General features: G+C 40.9%; 1 protein-coding gene across 2 annotated transcripts in view; it reads left to right on the top strand.

The window, feature by feature from the left end:
- LOC129710976 (cadherin-12-like) overlaps positions 1–27,603 on the top strand; it is an 882,389-nt gene that overhangs the window by 681,034 nt on the left and 173,752 nt on the right. For both annotated transcript variants that reach the window (XM_055658321.1, XM_055658312.1), the window contains one exon: positions 2,535–2,702. In XM_055658321.1, coding sequence (XP_055514296.1) covers positions 2,535–2,702 — 168 coding nt within the window. The remainder of the gene's footprint in view (positions 1–2,534; positions 2,703–27,603) is intronic.

The raw sequence follows: 27,603 nt of genomic DNA, 5'->3' as shown, positions 1-27,603 counted from the left end.
AATTTCCATTCTCCTATATATTTTTTGCAAAAGCTATTGCATGTCCTCATGTTGCCCTCCTGATTTCCATTTTACGTGTACTTCTACATCCCTTCAACTCCACAAGGGATTTGCATGGTAGAAGCAAACTCCTTTTTCTTGACCACAGTTTCCATCTCCTTCATCATCCAGGGCTCCCTAAACCCTGCTGGCCTTGCCCTTCACTTTAAGAGGAATATGTTGGCTCAGAACCCTCTCTAAATCACTATACGTCCTTTATCTGCAAATAACCTCTCCCTATCAACCTTACCAGTTTCACACCATTAAAATAAGCTTTGCCGCAATTGAAATTTTAACGTGAACAAATCCTCACTTTTTCCGGGCGATTGATGAGTTAAACCATTCTTGTTAGGCAGTAGGGTCTGTTTGCCTGCTGATTCTCAAAAAATAAAACTACAAATGATTTAAAACCTAACAGAATTATGGTCACCGGCCCTAGAATGCTAACACCCTGGCACTTCAGTCATTCAGTCTGCCTCATTTCCCAGTGGGAAGTCCAATGTGGCCCATTCTCCAGTAAGGACTATATATATATATACATAATCTTGTGAAAACTTTCCTAGACGCAAATTTGGTCTTGTACAAGCCCTTACCCCATAGCAGTCCCATCCAATATTAGGGAAGTTAAAATCAGCTACTATTATAATCTTGTTATTCTTACAGGTATGAATAATGAATGTAAAGGATATCATTTAATGAAAATCTCGTTTTTTTTCCTTTAAAGCTCCGGCCTTCCTTCTGTAAGTAGGACAGAAAAAAAATAATGTCCCATGTGCAGCAGTCAGATCAGCAAATGCAATTTGCAATAGAAAATTGATTCTTTACGCTGATCCCATTAATTGAGTTTCCCACATGATGACAGCATGAATTACCTCAAGGTGTTCTGGTTTCTCCAAGATATGTGCAGATCAGTGGGTTAATTGACCCGTGTAAATTCTCCTGAGTGGATAGAGGTGTGCTAGATTCTGAAGCCAGTGGATGTAGCGTACCTGGAGTTTCAGAAAGCATTGGATAAGGTCCCACAAAGGAAATTAGTGGGCAAAATTAGGGAACATGATATTGGGGGTAGAGTGCTGACATGGATAGAAAATTGTTTGGCAGACAGGAAACAAAGAGTAGGGATTAACGGGTCCCTTTCAGAATGGCAGGCGGTGAGCAGGCAGGTAGTGGGGTACCACAAAGCTCGGTGCTGGGACCGCAGCAATTTACAATATACATCAATGATTTGGATGAAGGGATTCAAAATAACATTAGCAAATTTACAGATGACACAAAGCTGGGTTGCAGTGTGAACTATGGGGAGGAAGCTATGCAAATTTAGGGTGACATGAACAGGTTGGGGGAGTGGGCAGATGATTGGCAGATGAAGCTTAATGAGGATAAATGTGAGGTTATCCACTTTGGTATCAAAAACAGGAAGGCAGATTACTATCTAAATGGCGTCAAGTTGGGAAAGGTGGAAGTACAACGGGATCTGGGAGTCCTTGTTCATCAGTCAATGAAAGTAAGCATGCAGGTACAGCAGGCAGTGAAGAAAGCAAATGGCATGTTGGCCTTTATAACAAGAGGAGTCGAGTATAGGAGCAAAGAGGTCCTTCTGCAGTTGTACAGAGCCCTAGTGAGACCTCACCTGGAGTACTGTGTGCAGTTTTGGTCCCCTAATTTGAGGAAGGACATTCTTGCTATTGAGGGAGTGCAGCATAGGTTTACATGGTTAATTCCCGGGATGACAGGATTGTCATATGCTGAGGGAATGGAGCGGCAGGGCTTGTACACTCTCGAGTTTAGAAGGATGAGAGGGAATCTTATTGAAACTTGTAAGATTGTTAAAGGTTTGGACACGCCAGAGGCAGGAAACATGTTCCCGATGTTGGGGGAGTCCAGAACCAGGGGCCACAGTTTAAGAATAAGGGGTAAGCCATTTAGAACAGAGACGAGGAAACACTTTTTTCTCACAGAGAGTTGTGAATCTGTGGAATTCTCTGCCTCAGAGGGCGGTGGAGTGAGGTTCTCTGGATGCTTTCAAGAGAGAGCTAGATAGGGCTCTTAAAGATAGCAGTCAGGGGATATGGGGAGGTCAGGAATGAGGTACTGATTGGGGATGATCAGCCATGATCACATTGAATGGCAGTGCTGGCTCGAAGGGCCAAATGGCCTACTCCTGGACCTATTGTCTATTGTCTATTGTCTATTGTCTATTGTCTATTGAAGGGAATTCATAAGAATGTGAGAAGAATAAATTTGGATCAAGTTTAGACTAGTTAGAATGGCTGTCCAATGGTTGATGCTGATACAGTGAAAGGTTTATGTCCATAGTGTCTATGGCTTTATAATCTAATCTACTAACTAACTAGATTGTAAATGAATAACCAGTGCATGGCACAAGAATTACTGAAGGCCAGGTTTGAACATAAATTTATTACATGTAATCATAAAAAGAAATTCCTTTATGATTATTATGAAAACTTTCTCCCTTCTGTGTCTTTCATATTTAGGCATTATCAGGACTGCTTTGGCAAACATGGACAGAGAAGTTAAAGAAAATTATCAAGTCGTCATCCAAGCCAAAGACATGGGAGGACAAATGGGAGGGTTGGCAGGCACCACAACGATAAATATCACACTCTCTGACGTCAATGACAATCCACCGAGGTTCGCCAAAAGTAAGCTCACCTTATTCCATTAAACAGACTGAAATGTGAGTTGTGTTCTTGTGGCACGTGACATAAAATAAGATTGCCAAAATAATACTGACATAAAATGATATTTTATCCAATCTGTGTGCATTTAGGGAAAACATTCAAAAGGTTTATAGATCCAAGATGCTCATTAACAAAGACATTCTGAATGCCTTATTTCCATTTCATTAAACAGGCTCATTAGTTATAATATATTACTCAAGGTATAATAAGCCCCACTTGAGCCAATTTTAATTAAATTAATCTTTCTATTGAGAAGGTATTGCCATGGGTTGATGTTTATTGGTCACGGAACAACAGAGAGAAATAATCAGGCAGCATAAAATGCTTATAATATCAGAAATTATTAGCATCAGAAATTCTCATTTATTGTAGACCATATATTCCCATGATCACTTGTTTGTCCATAGTATTAGTCTGTTAAATGTATACTAACATGGAAAATGATTTATGTTCATCTGCATGTTCACCTTTCAACGCTGAACAAAAGACTGATCATGGCTTCTGGGGGTTAAATTGTTATGTATCATGAAAGGAAGCTGTGAATAAGATAAAAAGACATAGGCAAGTTGCTATATGCCAGATTAGAGGCTTAGCCAGTTCATTGCCTGTCCCACTTACGTGTCCTTGGCACGCAAATTACGTGATCTCGAGGTCGCGTTTAGACGCACGGGCATCGTATGGCCGCGCATGGCCGGTCTCACTTAGAAGCGTGGAGGGGTATGTAGTTGTGCGCGACATCGTGCGGGGCTCTGAAATTTTTGTAGTGAACAAAATCTTTGCTCGCCAACTGCCTGTCGTAGAACTGATGGCCAAAGTGGGACCGGCCCAAGACCCTGGCGCGAAGCAACGTCTCACCTTCAACAGCAGCAGAAGCAGGCAAACAGTCACCGAACTCGGCCTGGGGCTCATGGCCGTTACAGTCTGGATCCGCCCCCACTTCTACTCCCAGCGCGGGGCCAAGAAAATTGAAGATAGACACAAAATGCAGGAGTAACTCAGCGGGACCGGGTCTCGACATGAAACATCACCCATTACTTCTCTCCAGAGATGCTGCCGGTCCCGCTGAGTTACTCCGGCTTTGTGTCCATCTTCAAATGGCGTCAGGCTCTCCAGATGGCTGTGCGTACGCATGAAATTGCGCCCGACCTTCGCGGGACCGTAATTTGCGTGCCAAGGACACGTAAGTGGGACAGGCCCTTTACTGCTTTCCAAGGTAATTTGCAATAGATACTAAGCCAAAGAAACACTATTTGTCACTGTAGTCGGTGCCATTACCAAAATCTGTATTCTATTTAGATAGGAAAAGAACGTCAGCCATGGGAAAAAATGTAAACAGTTCAGGTTAATCATTTAAATGATTCGAATATACATTATCATTCAAAGACAGTCTGGTCTCCAAAAGATCCATTTTCTTTTCACACTGACAATGTCCATTGAGTTAGATGGTAATAGATGGTCAGAGAGCAATTCAGCATGGAAACAGGCCTTTCATTCCAACTTGCCTATGCTGACCAATATGGCCCACCTGCGCTAGTCCAATCTGACCACATTTGGCCCTTAATCCTCAAAACCTTTCTTTTCCACATACTTGTCATGCTCCTGGGCTCCAACAAATACAATCCTAGTCTGACCAATCTCTCCTTATAGCTCAGGCCCTCAAGTCCTGGCAACATCCTCGTAAATCTCTGCACTCTTTCCAGCTTAACAACATCCTTCCCATTACAGTCTGACCAAACAATATCTAATACTCCAAATGCGGCCGCATCAACATCTTGTACAACTGTAACATGACATCCCAGCTTCCACACTCAATACCCTCACTGATGAATGCCAATGTACCAAAAGCCTTCTTGATCACTCTGATTACTACCCATAATGCCACTCTCAGGGAACTATATACTTGCACTCCTAGATCCTTCTGCTCTACAATCCTCCCCAGGGCCCTGCCATTCACTGTGAAGACTTGCATTAAGAAAGTTTAGAATTAATATCAAGCTAATGATTGCACAACTGATCTTTGCAAGAATGGGATTTTTTTTCTGCACAGTTAACTAAAATCAGTAGTGATAATAGAACTAGTGCAGGAAATGATAACCAGTGTATTTGATCGTTACGGGTAATGACGACTATTTACATTTACTTTGCAGCTTTTTATGAAGCTCTAGCAGCTTTTTCAGAGGATTTTATGGAATTATAAAAAATGAAAATGGACATTAACCCAGGGAAGCAGAGTTCAGAAAGGGTTCTTAATCTAACTCCACAGGCACATTTTACAGTCATAAAACAATAGAAGGTAGATAGGAAGTGATTTAGGATTTTAGGATTGAAATACCTGTGGATGGAGCTTGGGACATGAGTCAAGAGTGTCCAATTGTCATATGTACTGAAAATGAACCAATACAAACCTTGCACCAGCAGAACTGGCTTGTAAATGCAATGCACATATAATAAACAAAAATGCAATACATTTAGAACACCAATACCAGTGCAAATAAACCCAAAGTCCTTTGTATAATCAAAGTCAGTCCATATGACAGTTCTTCTGACAAAAGACGGATGAGGTTAGTGTTGTGTTGTGTTAAAGAGCCTGATGGTTGTTGTGAAGAAACTATTCTTGAACCTAGCTGTCACACTTTTCAGACTCCTATACCTTCTTCCCGATGGCAAGAGTAAATTGAAAGCATGACCAGGGTGGTGTGGATTCATGTTGATGCTGGCTGCCTTTGTGAGGCTTGCTTCCTATAGATCCATTCAATGGTGGGGAGGTGAGCAACCATGATGGACAGTGATGACAGTCCATCACTCTTTGTAATCTCCTTTGTTTGTGTGTGTTTGATTTGCTGAAGCAGGTCATGATGCAACCAATTGAACTGCCCTCTACTGTACACAAGTTAATTTTCACGAGTATTCACCAACATATGAAATGTCAATCTGCTGAAGAAATAGAAGCATCAATGGACTTTCTTCATGATTGCATCAATGTGCTGGGCCCAGAACAGACCTTCAGAAATATGCATGCCCAGGAACTTGAAGTTGTTGACTATCTCCACTGCTATCTCGATGATATAGAAAGGTTTTGGATCCTCAGTATTCCCCTTTTAAGTTCAACAATCGTTTAAGGTCACATTGAGAGCAAGATTGTTGTTCTGGCATCCATCAATCAGATGTTTAATCTCCCTCCTGTACTGACTCATCATTACCAATTATTCATCCACCAAGCGTGGTATCATTGGTGAATTTAAATATGGCTTTGGGACTGTGACTAGCCACATAGTCATGGGTATAGAGTGAGTAGAGTAGAGTAGAGTAGAGTAGAGCATGCAGCCCTGAACTGCCCCTGTGCTAATGGTTAAGGAGCAAGTGTTGTTGCCACTTTGAACCAACTATGGTCTGCTGACAAGGATGTCAATAATCCAGTTGCATAAGGATTAGGAGGGACCCAATGACAGAGCAACAAGTAGAATGATAGTTATGAGCCTGGGATCTGCAGAATAGTAATTGTAAATTGTAGAGGTGGAGGGTTGAACTGATGCAAGCCCTGGCAAAGCATAAAACAATAATTAAAAATCTGAAGTGGTGGTAATCATGAACCAGTTTAGATCAGTGAGTACATGGGTAATGATAAAGGATGACTTGTCACGTGGTATTTCATTATTGGATGAGCTGATATTTATGCAGGACAGGTAAGATGAATCTGACCAGGGCAGTATTTGAATATTTTAATCTGAACACAATAAAGGCATTTATTAGATTGTTCTTTTATCAAAATAACACAATCCAACAAACCCAGGCATGTTGGTTTCCTTGTCTTTCAGATAGATGTAAAAGTTTATTTAATAAAGCTTTATGTATGAGCCTTTCTTGATGAAGAATGCAAATTATGTCTGTTCAAATGTATTGAAAGTTATTTAATGATAAATTTACTAAATTGTAGCTATTGCATAAGATTAACTATTAAAAAAAGATGCATTACAGAAAATCTTCAAAGCAATTAAATGGGAATAAGAAATAGAATATGTTCAGTAAAATTCAAACTAAGTTTTGACAAATCTAACAGGAGCAGAAAATATACTAAAATCTGCAAATGAATCAGCTTCACCGAATATCAATAAATATCACACGGGAGCTGCAGTTAATGTGATACTGATCCTCCTCTGATTATTAGATCACTGATTTATTTAGCCTCAATTGGACTGGATTGTAATTACATTTAGCTGCTGGAACAAAGAACAGGATTCTCAAAAGCCCTTAGATTTTACTTGGAAGTTGTAAAAAATAGAGTAATCATTTATCTGGATCCAAATACTTTTTAAGATAGAGCAAAACAAATGTAATAATTAAATACTGCTGAGGATATAAACCTGAAATATTAACAAAACCTGTTACTAGATCAGATGGTATCTGCTTCTCTTTCTTTTTCTCCTGAGTTTGCAAAAATCCCATGTCATTTTTACACATTCTACTTTTATTTCAACACCATATTATTTATCCTCACCACACATAAATTTCACTTCTATGTCCTTCCTTTTGACTGATGAGGAGGAAAATATATTTCATAAAATATAAGTCTAATGGCGTTCAAAATTATTTATCTTCAGCAGCTCCTGTTTTATTATTGATAACATTGTAACACAAATAGTTCGTAAGTTAAAAATACAGCTGCAAACTGTATTCCTCCATAGGCAGAATATACCTACAGCCCCACAGCAGCCGATCAATCCATCCCAGTCCTGCAAACCCTTGTTCTTCTATACAAAATGTTCAGAAGTCAGGCATTTGCAAACTAGGTCACAAGGTCCTACGGTCAGGAGGAATAGGAGTAGAATTTGGACATTTGCACATTTGGCCATTTGATCCATCAATTCTAGTCTGCCATTCAATCATGGCTGATCTATCTCTCCCACCTAACCCCATTCTCCTGCCTACTCCCCATAACCTCTGACACCTGTATTAATCAAGAATCTATCTCTGCCGTAAACATATTCACTGACTTGGCCTCCACAGCCTTCTGCGGCAGAAAATTCCACAGATTTACTACCATCCGACTGAAGAGATTTCCCCTCATCTCTTTCCTAAAATAACCTCCTTTAATTCTGAGGATATGAGCTCTAGTCCTAGACTCTCCCCTAGTGGAAACATCCTCTCCACATCCACTCTATCCAAGACTTTCACTATTCTGTATGTTTCAATGTGTTCCCCCATCATTTTCTAAACTCCAGCAAGTACAGGCGCAGTGCCGACAAACATTCATCATAGGTTAACCGACTCATTCCTGGGATTATTCTTGTAAACTCCTCTGCAACCTCTCCAGAGCCAGCACATCCTTCCTCAGATATGGTGCCCAAAATTGCTCACAATATTCCAGATGCGGCCTTACCAGAGCCTTATGGAGCCTCAACATTACATCCCTGTTTTTGTATACAAGCCCTCGTGAAATAAATGCTCGCATTGAATTTGCTATAAGGAGGATTTGTTAAAATGTAGTGCTCTCTTTAGCTCAGTCATGAACATTACGACTGAGAAGTAGGCTGATGTAAATGCTTCAAAATATTCTGAAATCAGAACTGCTATCCAGAGCCATGTGTATTTCTAACATTTCCACAGTAATACATCAAGTATCACGTGATCACTTCATGGCAACACATTTCATTTACAATTGAAAATCAACAGCTGTAGATACTGGAAATCTTAATATAAAAACTGAAATGCTGGAAATACTCAGCAGATCTGCCAACATTATGGCATAATTGGGTAAGCAACGCTACATTTCATTGCCATATCGTTTGATTCAGAAATGTGATCACCCAGGGATCCCATGTGGTGGATATCCGTTATATTGCAGATCTGAAAACAATGGCAGTTAATGCTTTTCTAAAACAAAACACATTCTCCTCATTGACTTTGTGTAACGGGATGGAATAAATATTTCTCAGCATCAGGCATCTCCTGCAATGGAATAGAAGGACAGGAACTGATGCACTGCATTACAAAATACACTTTCTTTTTGACCATTTGATTTTGATCATTCAACCAGCAGTAAGATCCAAGATCTTACAAATCAAATTGTTAATTTTATCTACTAGAATGTTTTGGTTTTCATTTGACTCACTCACTTTTTTTTAATCTTGTGCAGACCTCATGTATTTGATACATTTCTCCCCAGGAAATATTGCTGGGTCCATTAAGCAAAGTTAGCTTGTTTGCTCATTTGTGTTCACTTTGTTCACTTTACAATCCTGGATGACTGCAAGGATTTTGATTTTGATTTGAACCTCTAATTTCTCCATATTATGCTCTTCATTTGTAACTGTTGGTTGAGTAAAGAAAAATACTTCAATTAGCATTCATATTTGCAGGAATCATGTTCAAAATAAGGTCTAGACTTCTTAACAGACTTCACATCCTCAGAATTGTAAACCGAATCAGCAGTTTGTTGGTAAGATATTCTGGTCATGATAATTTTGAGTTAAAAATGGGATTAGGTGCCTGTAAATTGCTTCATATACTTCTTTGGGTAAAACTCATTTGCACATTTACTCATGACCCTCAAGCAGCTGCAACCTTCTGAGGAAAACAATTCAATGTAACTGGAAAGTTAAATAACTTTGAAGGGAAATAGCCACAATAGAAAAATTCAATATTGGCACACTGCAACGTTTCAAATGGAAAGTGAGATGAGAAATATCAGGCCAACAGAACTGAAAGGAAACCCAAAGGGGAAAGATGATTGCAAATCTGCAGCAATTGATGAATGACTGACAAAATAATGTCTCAAAACCAATGAGCAAAGATAGGAACATGAATATGGATAATGTGGTTCATCTTCAGGGAATGGTATGGAAGGTGACCAGAGTTAATGCTGAGAGAGCAAAGTAGGTGGCAATAGTCGAAGACATCACCCATAAACACTATTTCTATGTTATCTAACTTAGGAATCCACTTCCTACAAACTAGGGACACTTTTACAGAGGCCAATTAACCTACAAAACAACATGTCTTTGGGATGTGAGAGGAAAGCGGAGCATACGGAGAAAACCTACATAGTCACATGGAGACTCCCCACAGATAGCTCCCGAGTTCAGGATAGAACTGAGCTCTTTGGTGCTGTGAGGCAGGAGCTCTACCAGCTGTGCTTGTGTTACCCCAGCTTGAGCATTTTCTTCCTAGAAACAACTTACAGTATTTGTTGTCATCTAAATTACCTCTTTCCCTTTAATCCTTTGCTATCTCGTCCTTTGGTACAATTATTAATTTCAAAATGGCTTCTCTTTCAATGTAAATATAGTGTTGAAATATCATTGGCCTAAAACATTAACCCTGTTTTATTTCTGCACAGATGTGACTCCGTAATCACTGCAGTTTTTGTTTTTATTTCAAATTTCCAGCAACCAGAGTGTGCTACATTTTATGAATGATAAGGCTAATGTCCCTTTTTAATAATCAGTGATGTTGAAATTGTTATGAAGCAGTGAAGTGGATAACATAATGTGCTTTTGAACATTCTCCTGACCTCATTGCATCTGTCTTCAATTAGCAAACAAAAAAACGTTTCAAAGGGCATGATTTTGGGCCTGCCTTTTCCATTCAGTGATTAATGCTGTATCTGCAATCATTTTCCGCTCTGATAATGTGACAGCACCAAGTCGGTAGACAAGCACTGACTCGTACACTACCACGTAATCCTTCAAATGATGTCAGCAGTTGATACATGCTATGAACATGTGTATTTCTGTGGCCATACCTGTCACAGGAACACAAAACAAAATGCATATTTGAGGGAAGGTACTCAAATATTATATCTGGCCGTTGTCTAACCATCTGCCTATTGAAAACCTACCTCAACTGTGTTTACCTTTTACCTGCCACAGTTTGTCAGGCCTCTCCTCGCTGCTAACCTTCTTCTTGTCCCTTCAATCAGTCTGAAAATGGGTCCTGCCCGAAACATTATCTATCCGTATTCTCCAGGGCTGCTGCTGGGTTACTCCAGCACTTTGTGTCTTTTTTTTACTTAAATGTATTCTGTGATTCATATACTGCGAAGTTACAATGGCATCACAGATTATAATGTTAGTACAAAATAATGATGTGCATCAGAAGCTTAAATGTACCTCTATAATTTTTCAGGTTGCCAATTAGGTTAAGATGCAAATTTTATAGTGCTATCACTAAATATTTGAATTATGTATTTTATGTAGCTAAGAAGACATAACATTTGTCAGCTCAAATGTTAGAAATTCTTCTAATCAACACAATCTGTATTTTAAATTATTACTCTTCCAGAAATGAGCAGATTTATATCTGTTACGGAAATGTCAGCATTGTGCATGCACCGTTAAATGAATGCAGACATTGAGAACTATGAGCCTTCCAACACATATTTTATTCAGCAGGGGGCAAAGCAAGTCCAGTATCAGTAAGTTGATATGACAGTAAATGAGAATTAGCATTTGATGTGATTAGTATTATAATTAATGAAAAAGAGCCTTATATTGGTAACCGATAAACATACGGTAGCTGTTTTCCCCAAATGGTTCTGAACACTCATATTGCAGATTTATTTGTAAACAAGAATCTCATTTTAGTTTTGCATAACCATAAGCCTTATTAATGTTAATATAACAAAGAACTGAATTACAACTTTCAAAAAGAAAATGATTGGCAATATGATTGGCAATATGATGACATCTGTGGTTTCCTGAACTCTACTCTGGCAGACCAGCAGGCATGAGCAGAGTATAATGAAATGATTCAACAGACAAGTCAAGGTCAAATGATTTTCCACAGAGCAAGAAACATGAAAAGAAGACCAGCATGCCAGAAGTTTTAACCTAAGATAGACACAAAAGGATGGAGTAACTCAGCAGGACAGGCAGCATCTTTGGAGAGAAGGAAAGGATGGTGTTTTAGGTCGAGACCCTTCTTCAGACTGAAAGTCATCGGAGAGGTTTACACCTGATATGGTTGGTAGTAGCAGTATCAATAGTGGCATGCATGTTGGAGTAGTAGCAGGAGTCACTTTGGCCCATGATGTTTATACTGTTTCTTTGAAAGAGTGTTCATGTTTAGTGCCACACTTTTAGTCCATAACTCTATAAGTTCCTTATCCTTGGTATCCATCCCCAAAAAATATTATACTTGTAAATCTTCTCTGCACTCCCTGCATCTTCTTTTCTCTACTTCTCAATGTGTCCAGACTATTCTGACCGCTGCTAGACTTGTCATGTTCACCTACAAAAGGGCAAGGGCAGCTAACGCGGGTAAGGTTATTATCTGCAAGTTCCATTCAAGTTGCAACTACTCCATTATGGAAATATAGCATTGGTTCTACGTCTTCATTGGATCTAAGTCCCAGAACATTGTGGGCACCTTCACCAGACGAACTGCAGCTCTTTATACTTTCTCATTTAGGGATTGAGAATAAATGCTGATCTTGCCAGTCATGCATCCATCTCCCCCATAAAATAAAATAAACAAATACTTAAGCAGAAATCCAAAATATTTCAGGGTCCTGAATTCACAGCAATTATACAAATTTGGGGATGTGCTACTGGTGACTCAAATGAGTATCATGTTCTCTCACTTAAAATCCCAGTTGCTGCAGAATACCAGCATGCCAGCAAATGGTATGGCTTGTAAACACCCTGCTTATCAAGTTTCAACCAGACTGCAATAATGAAGTCAAAGATTTATCTGAAAATAAATGTATGATAAAAGAGCATAAGGCAATCCATCTGGCAGAGACCTATTGCTTCACAGCTACTGGTCAGCAAAATAGAAATGAAACCATTTTAGGGGGAAAATTCAATGTTGCAAACCCTTCCATCATTTGCTTCAAAGCACACCTCACTGAAATGGGCTTGTTGTACAGCCATTTAAAATAGGGAAACAGTGACAGCAAGTCGCCCAATTATAGGAAGGATGTCAACAAAATAGAGAGAGTACAGAGGAGATTTACTAGAATGTTGCCTGGGTTTCAACAACTAAGTTACAGGGAAAGGTTGAATAAGTTAGGGCTTTATTCTCTGGAGCACAGAAGGTTAAGGGGGGACTTGATAGAGGTCTTTAAAATGATGAGAGGGATAGACCGAGTTGATGTGGACAAGCTTTTCCCTTTGAGAATAGGGAAGATTCAAATGAAGATTCAAGAGGACATGACTTCAGAATTAAGGGACAGAAGTTTAGGGGTAACATGTGGGGGAACTTCTTTACTCAGAGAGTGGTGGCGGTGTGGAATGAGCTTCCAGTGGAAATGGTGGCGGCAGGTTCGTTGGTATCATTTAAAAATAAAATTGGATAGGCATATGGATGAGAAGAGAATGGAGGGTTATGGTATGAGTGCAGGCAGGTGGGACTAAGGGAAAAAAGTTGTTCGGCACGGACTTGAAGGGCCGAGATGGCCTGTTTCCATGCTGTAATTGTTATATGGTTATATGGTTAAGTCACAAGAGCAGCATCGTCAATGGTCATTTGACAAGCTGTTCAGCGTAAAGAAGAGGGGAGGTATGCAGACACTTTCAAGGTTGATCCCAACTACACCAATGCCAATATGAAAAATGCTGATAGGCAACACAATTAGGTAAAAATCATTCTCATCTGCAATTTCCTGTGAAAATGTCTTAGTCCTGTAAGCGGTGGCGATGAAAAAAAAAAAATTTGTAAAATCTTCAAACATAATCATCATCCAGTGTTATAATCTTAAATGTTTTCTGCCCATCTTAAAGCTCTGTACTGAAAAATAACTGTTTATGCTTGTTTATACCAAAGATAGACACAAAATGCTGGAGTAACTCAGTGGGTCAGGCTGCAAATGTGCAGAAAATGGATAGACAATGTTTCCGGTTGGAACCTTTCTTCAATTGCTGTGTTTCAACTTCAGGTACCATGTGGATTTGCAGTTTAACTGCTGAACTGGTAGTCTAGTTGCCTAAGCATTGACTTGGTGATATTCTACCACAGTAGCCAATGAATTTAAATTTCGATTAGTAATTAAATAAAGCTGTTGATGGTGATCAAATTGTTTGGCATAGTGGTGCAGCCATTGCCTCCCAATGTCAAAGACCAGGGTTCTAATCTAATCTTGGATGCAATCTGTGTGGAGTTTGTATGTTCAACCTGTGTGTAGTTTGTATGTTCATGCAATGCTCTGTTTTTCCCACATCCAAAGACATGCAGATTCGTAGGGTAATTGGTCTCTGTATTTGATCCTGGTGTTTGACTAAGTGGTATAATCTAGGGAGGGTGTAAATTGACATGGGGAGAGTAAAATAAGGGATGAATGTAAAGTTGGTGTAAAATGGTTGCGGACTTGATAGATGGAATGGCCCACCTGTGTTGTATTTGGCAATGAATCAACAACAGTATTGTCCTTCAGCAGAGGAAATCTCCCATCCAATAGATCCATAATTACCTCTAATGCAGATTTGCAACCCCATGGTTTAGAGCAATTGAAGATGAGCAATAAATGATCCCAATGATAGCTATATTTTGTGAATGAATAAAATAAATAATCCCATACAATGGGTTCATTTTTTATGACCTTGAAGGTATTTTAGTTGGCTCCGATATTTAGGTAGGTCTTAAGGAAAAAGTATCATGCTTCTTTAATCGATAGTGGATTTCCTTTTTTGTTCCATGGAATCCCCAGTGTTTCTGAAAGGATCAAAACACTGTGGGTCCTTGCTATATTTTTAGGCTTTCACATAGAATAAATGTAATAGTGGATCAATAGAATGTTTTTTTTTCTTACATCAGCTTGTACGTAGAACAATTAGGGGCCAGTGTGTAGGAGCCATTTATGCTTAAGTTAGTTACTGCTAGTATATTGTAGAATTTTGTCTAGATATTTCTAGCTATATCATTCTGAATGCTTGGGGTGGGTTTTGATACGTAGATGGGCGTGACTTACATTGAACTAAGCTATACGACGGTGTGGTCAGATCAGACGAGAGCTGGCACGAGAAGATAAGACAGTTTTTACCAGTTCACATAGTAAGAATGGAAAAATACAATTTGTATAAAACACTTCTTTGTACTTACAACAACTTCAATTAAAATCAATGAAACTGTAAATATTGACTGCGTAAACTCTACTCCTCCTTGCCAGCGTAGTAAAGGCAATTAAAAGATGGACATTGGAAAGATAAGAAATTGCCATTACAATCTGTTTCAAGAAGTTTCACCCACAATGTGTGGATGACTTTATGCAATGAGTCTCTCTGAAAAGCTTCTTCCTCCTTTCTTTGGAGAGGAACTTTGTTATTTTTGCCTGCTCTTCATTGTAGAATCAAAACATTCAGTTTAAATCAGTCAGGCAATTGGGAAAAGAAACTGAATTCGCCAGTACTTGAACAAAGAACTGGAGGAACTCAACAGGCCAGGCAGCACCTGTAGAAGAACATGGACGGTGTTACAGGTTGGAACACTTGTTCAGACTTCAGAAAGAACATTGGACCCATCCTGAAATGTTCTGTCCATTTCCTTCCACAGATGCTGCTTGTTTTTAGCTCAAGATTCCAGCATCTGAATGGTGTTCTTGCAATAAACTAATTCTTACCTCAGCATGTAAATCCAAAGAACACTGCCAGTCAATTTAAGCCAGAATTTTATTTTATATTGATTTACCTACAGACTATTGTGAACTTGGTTTGATAATTTATATTCATCTCAATTTCTCTTTAAATTAAATTGTGTCTTCGCCAGTGCTTCTTTGGTATGGTAATACAATAATTTTACTGGGCTGATAAATCAGAGGCCTGGTTAAATGAAACTCTTCAAACCAGTTTGAACAATTAAATGAAGAAAAATACCATACCCTAGATTTTCATAAAAACCAACTCAATCACTGATGTTCTTCAGACAAGGAAATTCCCCCATTTTACTTCGCAGTCACGTGAGTGACTACGTGAAGAGCCTGCTCAGCACGTATGCGCGGCATTGCGTTCAGCAGTGCAACAGTGGCCGCATCGGGAGTCAGGCGCTCCTGCTACAGGTGAAAGAACGGACCGTCAGGTAAGTACCCTGAGGTCGAGTTTTTCTTTCACAGGGAGCCTTCTGCTTTATTTCAGGCAGAGAAGAAAGGCTCTTGGATAAACCTGTCCCCCGCTCGACTCCACGGAGGAGCGTTCCATCTGGGGGGGGGGGGGGCAGCAACAGGCGGTAGGACCGCTCACCGAGCGCTCTGCTATCCCTTTTGCGCTGGCTGAAGATGTCGGGAGTATGCAAGGGGTGCAGGAATAGGAAGAGCTGCTGTGTGTGGTGGACCGCTACGTGGCAGCCCCACGTGCAGGAGGCCGTTAAAGGCCAAACTTGCAGCCAGCATTAACATCCTCTCCAACAGGCCCCTACAGGAGCAGGTGGTCAATGAGGCCTTAGAATCATATACAGCTCCAAAGAACTGTGAGTCCCTTAAAGTGCCGGCTGTAAACAGCTAAAACTGGGGGCACGTTGGGGCAAATATTCGGAACCAGGAGCTAAAACTGCAGTGGATCCTCAGGCTCCTGACGTCAACCATCACATCGTTTGCTCGTTCCGTGGACAAATACGGAGATGACCACAACCTTCGTAAACAAATCATAAGACCTGCCATAAAATCCTATATTTGCGGGGTTGTGCAAAACCCCAACCACTGAGCCAGACCCACTGCTCTTTGGCAAAAACCTCCCAAAGTATATGAAGGATATGGAAGAGGCCTTATAAAACTTTCGGTCTCGTGACGGCAGGCCCCGGGACGAACAAACCAAAAACAATAATTCCCAAGCAGCAGCACCCCATCGCGTCCACCAGTCGACATCTACCATATGGGACTGGTGAAAGCTCGTGGTCTGCATTCTATCACCGGAAGTCTTCTTTAGAGCGGGTCCCATGGAAAATGCACCACCCCCAACATCACCGCCACGTCAGACAACGTGCAAGACTCGTTGGACTGGCAGGAAACAGAAGAAATACCCATAACCATGGAGGTAGGTGGGTCTGGTTCCTACCAGCGTATAGAAAATAGGGGCTTAATACTAACAGGGGGGAGATTACACCTTTTTAAAGAAGCACGGGAGTCTATCACGAGTGATCAGTATATACTCAATGGCATTAGTGGATACAAAATACAATTCATACTAGGACAATTGCCACCAGTTCAACATTCACCCCAGAGGGTATTTTCAGTTAAAGAAAAATGAGAGGGACAAGCTGAACTGGTGAAACTAATTACAAAGGGTATCATTGGGAAAAACAAAACATGAACCCTTGGAATTCGTATCAAATATATTCACTAAACCCCAAAAAGATGGTGGATGTCGCATCATCATTTACTTAACTTCACTAAATATGTTTGTTAAGTATATACATTTCAAAATGGAAACGTTTGTTACTGCCAAACAACTGATTTCCAAAGGATACTTCATGGCAAGCATTGATCTTAAAGATGTTTACTATTCAGTACCATTCACAAGGATCATCGCAGATACCTGAAATTTACCTGGATGGGGCAGCTATGGCAGTTTAAAGTGTTACCCAATGGGTTAACATCAGCCCAAGATTATTCACCAAGATACCAAAACCAGCTCTGGCAATATTAAGAAGACAAAAACATATTGTCATGGCATATCTTGATGATATCTTAATAGTAGGCAAGACCATGGAATTGACCATGTCAGCTGTATCAGCTACCAAACAGTTGTTCGAAACCCTGGGATTGCCTTACATCCAGATAAATCTAAGTTGAAGCCATCCACAATCATGGACTACTTGGGCTTCACAATTAATTCAGTCTACGTGACTGTAACATTGCCAAGAGACAAAACAGTTGAATTGGCACAATCATGCAACAATTTAATGGTCAACAAATGACCAACTATTCGACAAGTAGCAGAGTAATTGAGAAAATGGTAGCAGCATTTCCGGCTACACAATTCAGACCTTTGGACTATCAAAACTTACAAAGAGCAAAGGTACAGGCACCAAAACGACATGCAGGTCATTATGATTGTGTCATGAAGTTACCCACTGAAGCAATATCAGAACTACAGTGGTGGACAAAAAACGTTTGGCATAGTTTCAGCCCTATTATCATCACTAACCCTACGTTAGTTATCCAAACAGATGCCAGTGCTCAAGGCTGGGGAGCAACTAACTCCATATCCAGCACAGGTGATAGATGGACTAACCCAGACTCATCATTACCACTTACACTGGGCATTATTTATCTAGAGATGTTGGGTGACTTTTATGGTTTAAAAGCATATGCATCACTTGCATGTACGGTTACAAATAAATAATACTATGGTGGTGGCCTACATTAACCATATGGGTGGCATAAAATCGTTATCATGCGACAAGTTGGTCAACACAATTTGGCAATGGTGTGTCGAAAGACATATTTGGCTATCAGCAACTTACCTGCCAGGTAAGCTAAATACAGTGGCAGACACCAGGTCACGTAAATTTAATGACAACATCGAATGGATGTTAAACCCCAAAAAATTTGCAAAAGTTATCAAGCAATATGGCACGCCAGATATCGATTTATTTGCATCAAGGCTAAATCACCAGATACCTATGTATGTCGCTAGGGAACCAGACCCTGAGGCAGCAGCGGTAGATGCGTTCATGCTGGATTGGGGAAATTCTTCTTCTATGCATTTCCTCCCGTCTGCCTCATCAGTTGGGTACTACGCACAATACAAATGGACTCTGCTTCAGGTATTTTGATAGTACCCGAATGGCCTATGCAGCCATGGTTCCCAATACTCCATGACATGGTTGTTGAAACTCCAATGGTATTCCCCAGTGACCCAGAGTTATTAACACCCAGCGTCGGGCACAAGCCACCTATGCCATGATAAAATCAAACTCCTGGGTTGCAGATTCTGAAAAATACCACTTCTGGGACTGGGATTATCAGAACAAACCATCGACACCATGTCAGCATCCCTCCGAACATCCACTAAAAAACAGCACTTGTCCAGCATCAAAAAATGGGTGAAGTACTGCTGGGATACAGGGACCACCTACTCAACCGCTACAGTTACCAACATACTGGAATTCCTGGCGAACCTTCACCACGATGAAGGACGCAGCTACAGAGCCAGAAGTGCCCTGTCTGTCTATTTAAAACAAGCTCCAGGACAACAGGCCATGGGGTCCCACCCACTGTTGGTCAAACTAATGAAGGGTATTTACAACTCTAACCCCCTAGACCAAGGTACACCCATATATGGGATGTCAGTGTGGTCCTGGCATACCTCAGGGGATGGTCACCAGCCAGATCCCTCAACCTGGAACAATCTATGCTCAAAACACTCATGTTGATGGCACGTATCTGCGCAGAGGGTCCAGTCACTACACCTATTGTGACTGGACAGCATGCTCACAGCTCCAGACCAGATCTCTGTGGTTATCCAGGAACTGATTAAACAGAGCAGACCAGGAACACTAAATCCAGTCGTGGAATTCCGGGCTTACCCACCAGAACCACGGTTATGTGCCATGACCCACCTACTGTCCTACATAGACACAACCAAAAATATTCAAGGGAGATGAAAAGCCTTGTGGGTCAGTCATAAAAAAACCTTATGGTCGGGTGACGAGCCAAACCATTTCGAGATGGCTCAAGCAAGTGCTAAAAGCTGCTGGGATAAACACTAACATGTACAAATCTCACTCCACCAGGGCAGCATCCACGTCGACGGCCAAAAGAATGAACGTGCCTATAGACCACATCTTGGCTACAGCAGGATGGTCGGGGCAAAGACCGTTCAGAAATGTTATAATAAGCCATTGGCAAAACCTGCTTTATTTGCAGGAACATTTTTACAGACTGCAAATATTTAATTTAAGCCCAGGGGAGCAATTTAATTTCTTTGTTGTTATTGTTAAAAAATACCATTGTGTTTTTCTACAAACAGATTCATTGGTTGATTATGATAACACACTTCCTCGCTCAAGGACTTCGGCAGTGAGTGAAGTAATAACTGTTACACGGTTTGAAATCACAGAGCTTTAAAATCTTCATGCAGTCACTCACGTGACTCCGAAGTAAAATAGTATGATTAAACAAGAACTTACCAGTTTGAAGTTTGATCTGTATTTTATGAGGAGTTACGATGAGGGATTACGTGCCCTCCGCTCCCACCCTCAATAATATGTGTCAAACTGATAACTGATGACTCCTTTTCTGTACTATGTTTATTTCAATAACTGTGTCTATCTGTGATTCCTCACCGCTGCTTTGAAATATGCCACGCATGCGTGCTGAGCAGGCTCTTCACGTAATACCTCATCGTAACTCCTCATAAAATACAGATCAAACTTCAAACTGGTAAGTTCTCGTTTAATCTTACTATTTTATTTGGTCTGATCTATATATGACCCCAGACAGATAGCAATATGGTTGACTTTAACTTTCCTTCTCAATGATATTAAAAGCTACTTAATTTAAAAGCAATTTGAGATGGGCATAAACTATCAAACCTAATTCACAATGGCCTGTGGATAGATCAATATTAAAAATTCTTACCATATTCTCTCGGACTTTCTTGGGATTTACATGCTGTGATAAGAGTTAGTTTATGGCACTGTATGAACAATTGTATTGTGGTTACATGGCCATGGTCAGTGCACCTGGGCTAATTCGGAAAGATGCAGCTTCACAAGGTTCAGCCAAGACAGATTGAAATGGGGAGCATTTGACCCAGAACGTTGCACGGATTTTGATTAATGATTTCTGCAGTTACGAATGACTTCAGAGTGCAATTTATTTGTGGCATTTCACCTATAAGGCCTCGAAATTGCTTCTTACTGCTTTTGGCAGCCTGAGATGAATGTAGCCCTTTAATCCCAACTACAGTGAGAGGTGCTTGAAATGCATTCCTTTAAGTCAGGTCGAGTCGAGTTTATTGTTGGAAGCACAGGTATGGTGAGGTATGGGTATGATGAAAATCTAGTTTACAACAACATCATGGTCACGTAGACTCAAACAACAAACACAAACATAAATTATACGGAAATTATACATGGGCAATGCAATTTGGAAGAGAAAGTCACAGTGTAGAGTGTGGGGTAAAGTAAGTAATTTTTATTTATGTAGCACATTTAAATAAATTCGTATTGAAACCAATGTGCTTTACATAGATGAAATTAGGTTTTCACATATCTATATAAAATAAAAAAAAGGAAAATGACACAACACACTATAGAATTTAACATGTACGTCCCCCATCAGCAGAATCAACATTTTTCACTGTGAGGGAAGGCACTAAAAAGTTCAGTCCCCTTCCTCTGTTTTCACCCGAGGTCGGGGCCTATTTGAAGCCTCCACAGTCGCCGCAACGGCGGCCCGATGTTACACGCCCTCTCGCCGGATGATGGAGTTCCAGCGTCGGGAGAAACACTCTTCAGCAGCTTGGAGTGTCTGGAATAGTCGCTTCCTCCCCGGAAACCACGGATCCCGAAGTCCACAAGCCGTGCTGGTCGGAGCTCCAATACTGGCGATCTCGACGAGAGATCCCCGGCTCCGCGGTGTTCAAAGTCAGCGCCGCCCGCGGCTGAACATTCCGCGACCACAGCTCCGCGATGTTGGAGTCGGCGGTCTCAGCACTCCAGAGCCTACTACACGGCGGTCCTCGGTAAGGCATCGCCCGCTCCCTGATGGTGCTTAAGTGCTGTACCGCTGCCAAAGCTGAGGTTCTGGCCGGTCCCAGCAGGAAACGCCGCTCCAGTCCCGTTGATAGGCCGCATAGCAGTGGCAGTAAGCCGCCTCTCCGACCAGGTAGGGACTAAGAGATACAGTTTCCCCCTTCCCCTATCCCCCACATAAAAGAACCAGAAGACCTCCAAAAAAACAATTTCAAACACACTAAAAGTAAGGGTGAAAGGACGGACTGCAGGCAGAGCAGCCATATACAATGGCACCCCACTCCTGCAGTCTGCTATCTTAGGAGGGAGAGAGGGAGAAGGAGAAGGAAAAATATTTACAGAGAAAGAACCTGAACAAACCTACTCTCACTGATTCTGTGAGGATCTTATTGCATGAATATATTTCAGAACATGTTTTATCTCCTTTGCATCAGTGAAACCAAGCTTAGCCTCGATGACTCATTTGTGTTCGAACACTGGATCTCCTGGTTGCTAACCCTTTTAACTCCTCTTCTTATTCCCTTAATGAGCTTTCTTTTGTGGGGCTGCTCCATTGCCAGAGTGAGGCTGTAAATATGCTCCTAAAGCTCCTAAATCATCAAACAGCAGTAAAAACACTTTGTAACATTATTAACAGTTAATACAATTCAATTGCAGCTATCCAATCAAAACAATGCATTTACAACACCTTGGAGTTTCATACATTTTGAACAATAGCAGAGGACATCTGGATCTTTCCCCATCCTGCTTATCAATCTGGGGCTCAGGCTAGCTGGCGCCATCCACAGCCTGTAATGTTCCACAGACAGAGGTTAAGCAAGTCTATTGTCTAATGTTTATTGTCTATTGTCTATGCAAGTCTTACAAATGCAGGGAACCTCCATTTTATAGTGTCTTTAATTTGGTCAATATTAACAAGGCCACATACAAACTGAAGGAACTGCGCCTCATATTTTGCTTGGACAGCTTGCAACACAACAGTATGAACATTGTATTCTCCAATTTCAAACCCCTACCCCCATTATTTCTTGAAGCAAGGTAATTATCTAGAGTTCAGTGCCTGCAGGAATGGCAACAAAATCATTCAGTGTCTTCAAACAGGAGTTGAATATGCATTAGAGAGTAAAACAAAATGTAGTGTTATGGGAAAAGAGAGGTGGAGTGGGCTTTACAGGATTGCTCTGTTCGGAGATGTCATAATCTCGACAAACCAAGTGACCTCTTTCTATGTGCTATCAATTCTCTGGTTCCATTAAACCTGATGCACTCATCAAAGCCAAGGCCATAATGCTGATTGCAAGTGGTCTTTCACTCTTCATAAAGTGAGCAAATTAAAGGAGCTGAAATAAATTGTACTTAAATTAAACATATCCTGATCTATGATAGGACTTATAAAACATGCTTATCGTACAGTTCTGGGCATACACATTATCACAGTAAAAAGCGATGGATTGGGGAACCATACTAGGGAGTTTGACCAGGGTGATAAGGTAAAGATGCACTCCTGCACTATGATGCTTCCATTTTACAATCTCTCTCTCGGTCTCTAGGCTGACCTTCATTTCTGGACATCATTTTCTCCAAACGATGTCCAGTGTAATTCCTCAGAGGGAAAATATTCCAGATGTTCCTGGAGCCTTCCCCATATAGAACCTGTCTGCTTCCACAGTCAGATTATTATTCTACACAATATCTATGCCACATAGACAATAGAGAGTGGTGGCTGTGTGGAATGAGCTTCCAGTGAAGGTGGTGGAGGCAGGTTTGTTTTTATCATTTAAAAATAAATTGGATAGTTATATGGATGGGAAGGGAATGGAGAGTTATGGTCTGAGCGCAGGTATATGGGACTAGGTGAGATTATGTGTTCGGCACGGACTAGAAGGGTCGAGATGGCCTGTTTCCGTGCTGTAAATGTTATATGGTTATATGGTTAATAGACAATAGACAATAGGTGCAAGAGGCTATTCGGCCCTTCGAGCCAGCACCGACATTCAATGTGATCATATGCCCTTCTCCCCATATCCCCTGACTCCGCAATCTTTAAGAGCCCTATCAAGCTCTCTCTTGAAAGTATCCAGAGAACCAGCCACCACCACCCTCCGAGGCAGAGAATTCCACAGACTCATAAAGGGCCTGTCCCATGAGCATGCGACCTGCATGCGGCAAACGCGAGCAAACCGGAAGCGGGGGCCGCGCAGAGATCGAGTGATTCCCATACAGGGCCAGTCCCACCAGCATGCGCCGAGTGTGACCAAACTGGAAGCAGGGGCCACGCGGAGGTCGAGTGAGTGACGTGACGTTCAAGCGAAGTTCACGGGAAGTTCGCGCGTGACGTACGGCGTCAGGACGGTGCGTACGGCGTCGAGACGCTGCGCACGCGCATGCGCAATGTCGGGACAAGCTCCGCACAACTCCATACGGCTCCGGCGATCGAAGTGGGTCCGGCCCCGCGAGGCCGTACGGCTCAAGCGATCATGTTAGGTCGCGCTTGGCACATGGAGTCGCATGCTCGTGGGACAGGCCCTTTACTCTCTGTGTGAAACTTTACAGAAAAGTTTGGAATGTATGTAGTTTCTGGTTACTGCATGAACAGCCAGCAAGGTATCATGACGCTCCAGCCTTTACACTTCACACCCACACAAACCAACATCTTTAGACCCGACCATTACAGACTCATAGATCTCGTCAGTTGGGTAAAAAAATCCACAAGCCTATTGGGACTTCTCAGTTAAATGTGAGATTAAAATATGAATTTAGCACTGTCTCTTTAACTAACATAGGTATGTCTATTTAGGTCTAGACGATAAACACCTTCCAAATGAAGCCATAATGCAAAACATATTTTTGCGTCCTTTCTCTGTCTACATCTATTTGACGCTAAGGTATGGCCTCCCCTGTTAAATCTCACAACAGCTAGAACAGCTGAAAGTGCCGCTGAACTAAGACAAGTCATTATAACTTTTCCCCCTCACATGTCTTTTCACAGACTTGAGAGGTTACAACTGTCAGCGGGACTGCACAGGCTGGGGATATGTTCCTTATCAAATGGAAGACTGAGAATGATGAAGAGAATTGTTAGTCTAGACGTAGCCTCTCAAACATTCTGGAGATTCAAAAGCTAGAAGCAATAAATATAAAATATTCATTGGTAAATCCAATAAGCAGTTCAAGCATAAACCAAATGGACCAAGTGGTATTGTATTGACCAAGTTTGTATTGTCAACCTGAGTATAAATCCGTGTAGTGGATTGAGCAATAATCTGAAGCTATGGAGATTAAAAGTAAGCAGATGATATTCTCACCATATTGGACCACTGTGAAATGTAACATTGCAGCAAAAATAAGCACAGGAGGCTGGTTTATATTCTGGTGTTATGTAATCATAAAGATAATTTTAATATAGCGATTACCAAATTTATCCTGGGTTTCAAAGTTGTTCCAGGAAAATATTTGCTTGCCTCTTATGAACAAAACAGTGAACAATATATTCTTCAGTGTGGCATTTAATTAATGTCATGCTAAATAATAGATGGAAATCATTACTAACCTTTGGAAATGAGGAAGGGTTGCCACCAAGTAAGGTCAGCAGGCCAGGAGAGAATAAACCCACCTATAGTCTCTCACTATTAGTTTGATTTATTTGAAATTGTCAGACTAATTCAACACTAGAGAGACACATGGTAAAGGCAATTCATTGGCTATGCCATGGCATTCAATATCATTTACTGTTAGGTATTCAACTGACATATCAAGAGTTACTACAACATTATGAATCTAGTCAAGCCATTGATCAACAAATAATCCATAATAGGACATGAATGTTATTTTTAATTTATACATGGCTTAATTGACCAGACATATATTTATTGCCTCTTCCTAATTGTTCTTCAAATGTGGCACTTGCCAACCTGGCAAATGCAGAGCATTTCACCAGGTTCGGGAATAGCTCTTCCCCACAGTCATCAGGCTACTAAACTCAACTCATACAAATCTCTGAACATTAATAGCCCGTTGCACTTTATCTGTTTATTTATTTATGTGTGTATATACATATTCAATGGTATACGGACGTTGAGCTGTATTTATGCCTACTTTATTCTGTTGTGCTGAAGCAAAGCAAGAATTTCATTGTCCTATCTGGGACACATGACAATAAACTCTCTTGAATGTTGAATCATCACAATCTTGATGAGCCTTAAAGATGTTGGTAATACTTCAAAGGAATCTAGGTGAGTTTTACAGCAGAATTCATAGTTCCCCTACTCTTGAGAAGACAATATTTATGTGGTTGGCCCATTTAAGTTTCTGATCAATGGTGATGCCCAGGATGCTGAAGATGTGGGATCGAGTTGTTGGAAATATGATTGAACAAGTAGAAGAGGTGATGAAAAACATCCTTTTTGGGGATGAAGCCAGTAACTGTTGGAAATAATCAGCAAATCAGGCAGCATCTGTAGAGGAAGATTCTGAGTAGCAATTTGGCACCATGGCTCTTTCAGCTGATGAAAGGTCATTGGTCACTCTGTCTTCACTGATACCATCAGATCTGATGAGTATCCCCCATTATTTACTGACCAACTTTCAGATTTCCAATCTACGTAGAGTTTTTTTGAATTAATTTGTTTCTGCATCCATGCCTGGAATCAACCAATCATTCAATCAATCAATCAATCAATCAATCAATCAATCAATCAATCAATCAATCAATCAATCAATCAATCAAGCAATCAATCAATCATCTTGCAAACAACAGTTGTACAGTGTAAAATGAAAAGACGTTTCCAAGGGAATAGCGGAGCATCGCACATGAAATTTAAAACATTTCACACATAATAACACTAAAAACAATCCAGTCCCTGATAGAACAGTATAAATAGTTAAAAGCAGGTAAAACACAATGTTAAAATACAATAAACCAATCATAAAAAATGTCCAGGGCAGCTGATTTGAGTGGCCAGTGCCAGTTATTAAAGTGTCCATGCCAGCCGCAGAATCAAGTGACTGTGAGTACAGAGTGACTGTTTAGCAGCCTCACAGCCTGTGGTAGGGAGCTGTTTAGCAGTCTTGTAGTCCGGGCTTTGATGCTTCGATATCTCTTGCCTGATGGCAGGAGATCCAGGTGTATGTGGAGGGGGTGCAGTTTGTCCTTAGCAATTCTCTGAGCTTTTTTCAGACAGCGGCTCTGGAACAGTTCTTGTACCGAGGGTAGGGAGACGCCAATGATCCTCTCTGCTCCCCCCACTACCCTCTGCAGAGCCTTCCTGTCCGAGCAGTACCACGTATTTATGCAGTACGAGAGTACAGATTCCACCGTACCCCTGTAGAAAGTCCTGAGGATGTTGGTGGGGAGTGAGGCCTGTTTTAGTTTCCTCAGGAAGTGCAGTCGCTGATGGGCCCGTTTGACGGTCCCAGTGGTGTTCCTGGACCAAGTGAGGCTGTCTGTAATTTGCCTTGTGAATGTGAATGGTACAAGTAGTTAACTCTCACTTACGTCTTGAATGTTGATCATACCATACCACACACATAGAATGACAACTTCATAATCTGTGGAGATGTGAATGGAACTGAATACTGATCATCAGCGAACATCCCCACTTGTGACATTTTGACAGAAGTAAAACCATTGAATAGGTAAGGATGGTTACTCCTAAGATTTCCTGCAGCAACGACCTGTGGCTGAGATGATTGACTTCCCATTACTGCATCTCCTGAGGCTGGTTATGATTCAGGCAGGTCGACAGTTTTCTCTTTGATTAGTATTGCATTTTACCTATTGGGACTCATAGATGTCACAATTGATCAAAGACTGCCTTGATATTAAGAACATTCATTCTCTGAAATTCAGCTCATTGGTCCATTTATACCCAGGCTTGAATGAGGCCCAGAACTGAATGGTTCTGACAGTACATTCATCATGCATCAATATGTGGTCTATAGCTGAGTAAATGCCATCAAATAGCAAACTTGCAATAACTTAGTAATGACTGTCCGTAATCCTGATTGAGCAAACAGCTTTTTGTAGATTATTTGTGTATCGCTGTTGTGTATATTTCATTAATTCTACTAAGTTTCCATCCTGACTGTTATTCATTGGTGGGACCTTTCATCTTTAGTTTTTATGTTTATAATAATCCTATATTCTCTAATTGTTCATTTTGTGTAGATTAGTGTTACAGCGGGGAAACAGGCCCTCCGGCCCACTGAGTACACGCTAACCATTATATTCACATTT

The sequence above is a fragment of the Leucoraja erinacea genome, chromosome 2, assembly GCF_028641065.1.
Source record: "Leucoraja erinacea ecotype New England chromosome 2, Leri_hhj_1, whole genome shotgun sequence".
Lineage (NCBI taxonomy): Eukaryota > Metazoa > Chordata > Chondrichthyes > Rajiformes > Rajidae > Leucoraja > Leucoraja erinaceus.
The sequence above is the reverse complement of the archived record's forward strand: the minus strand, read 5'-3'. Positions and strand labels throughout refer to the sequence as shown.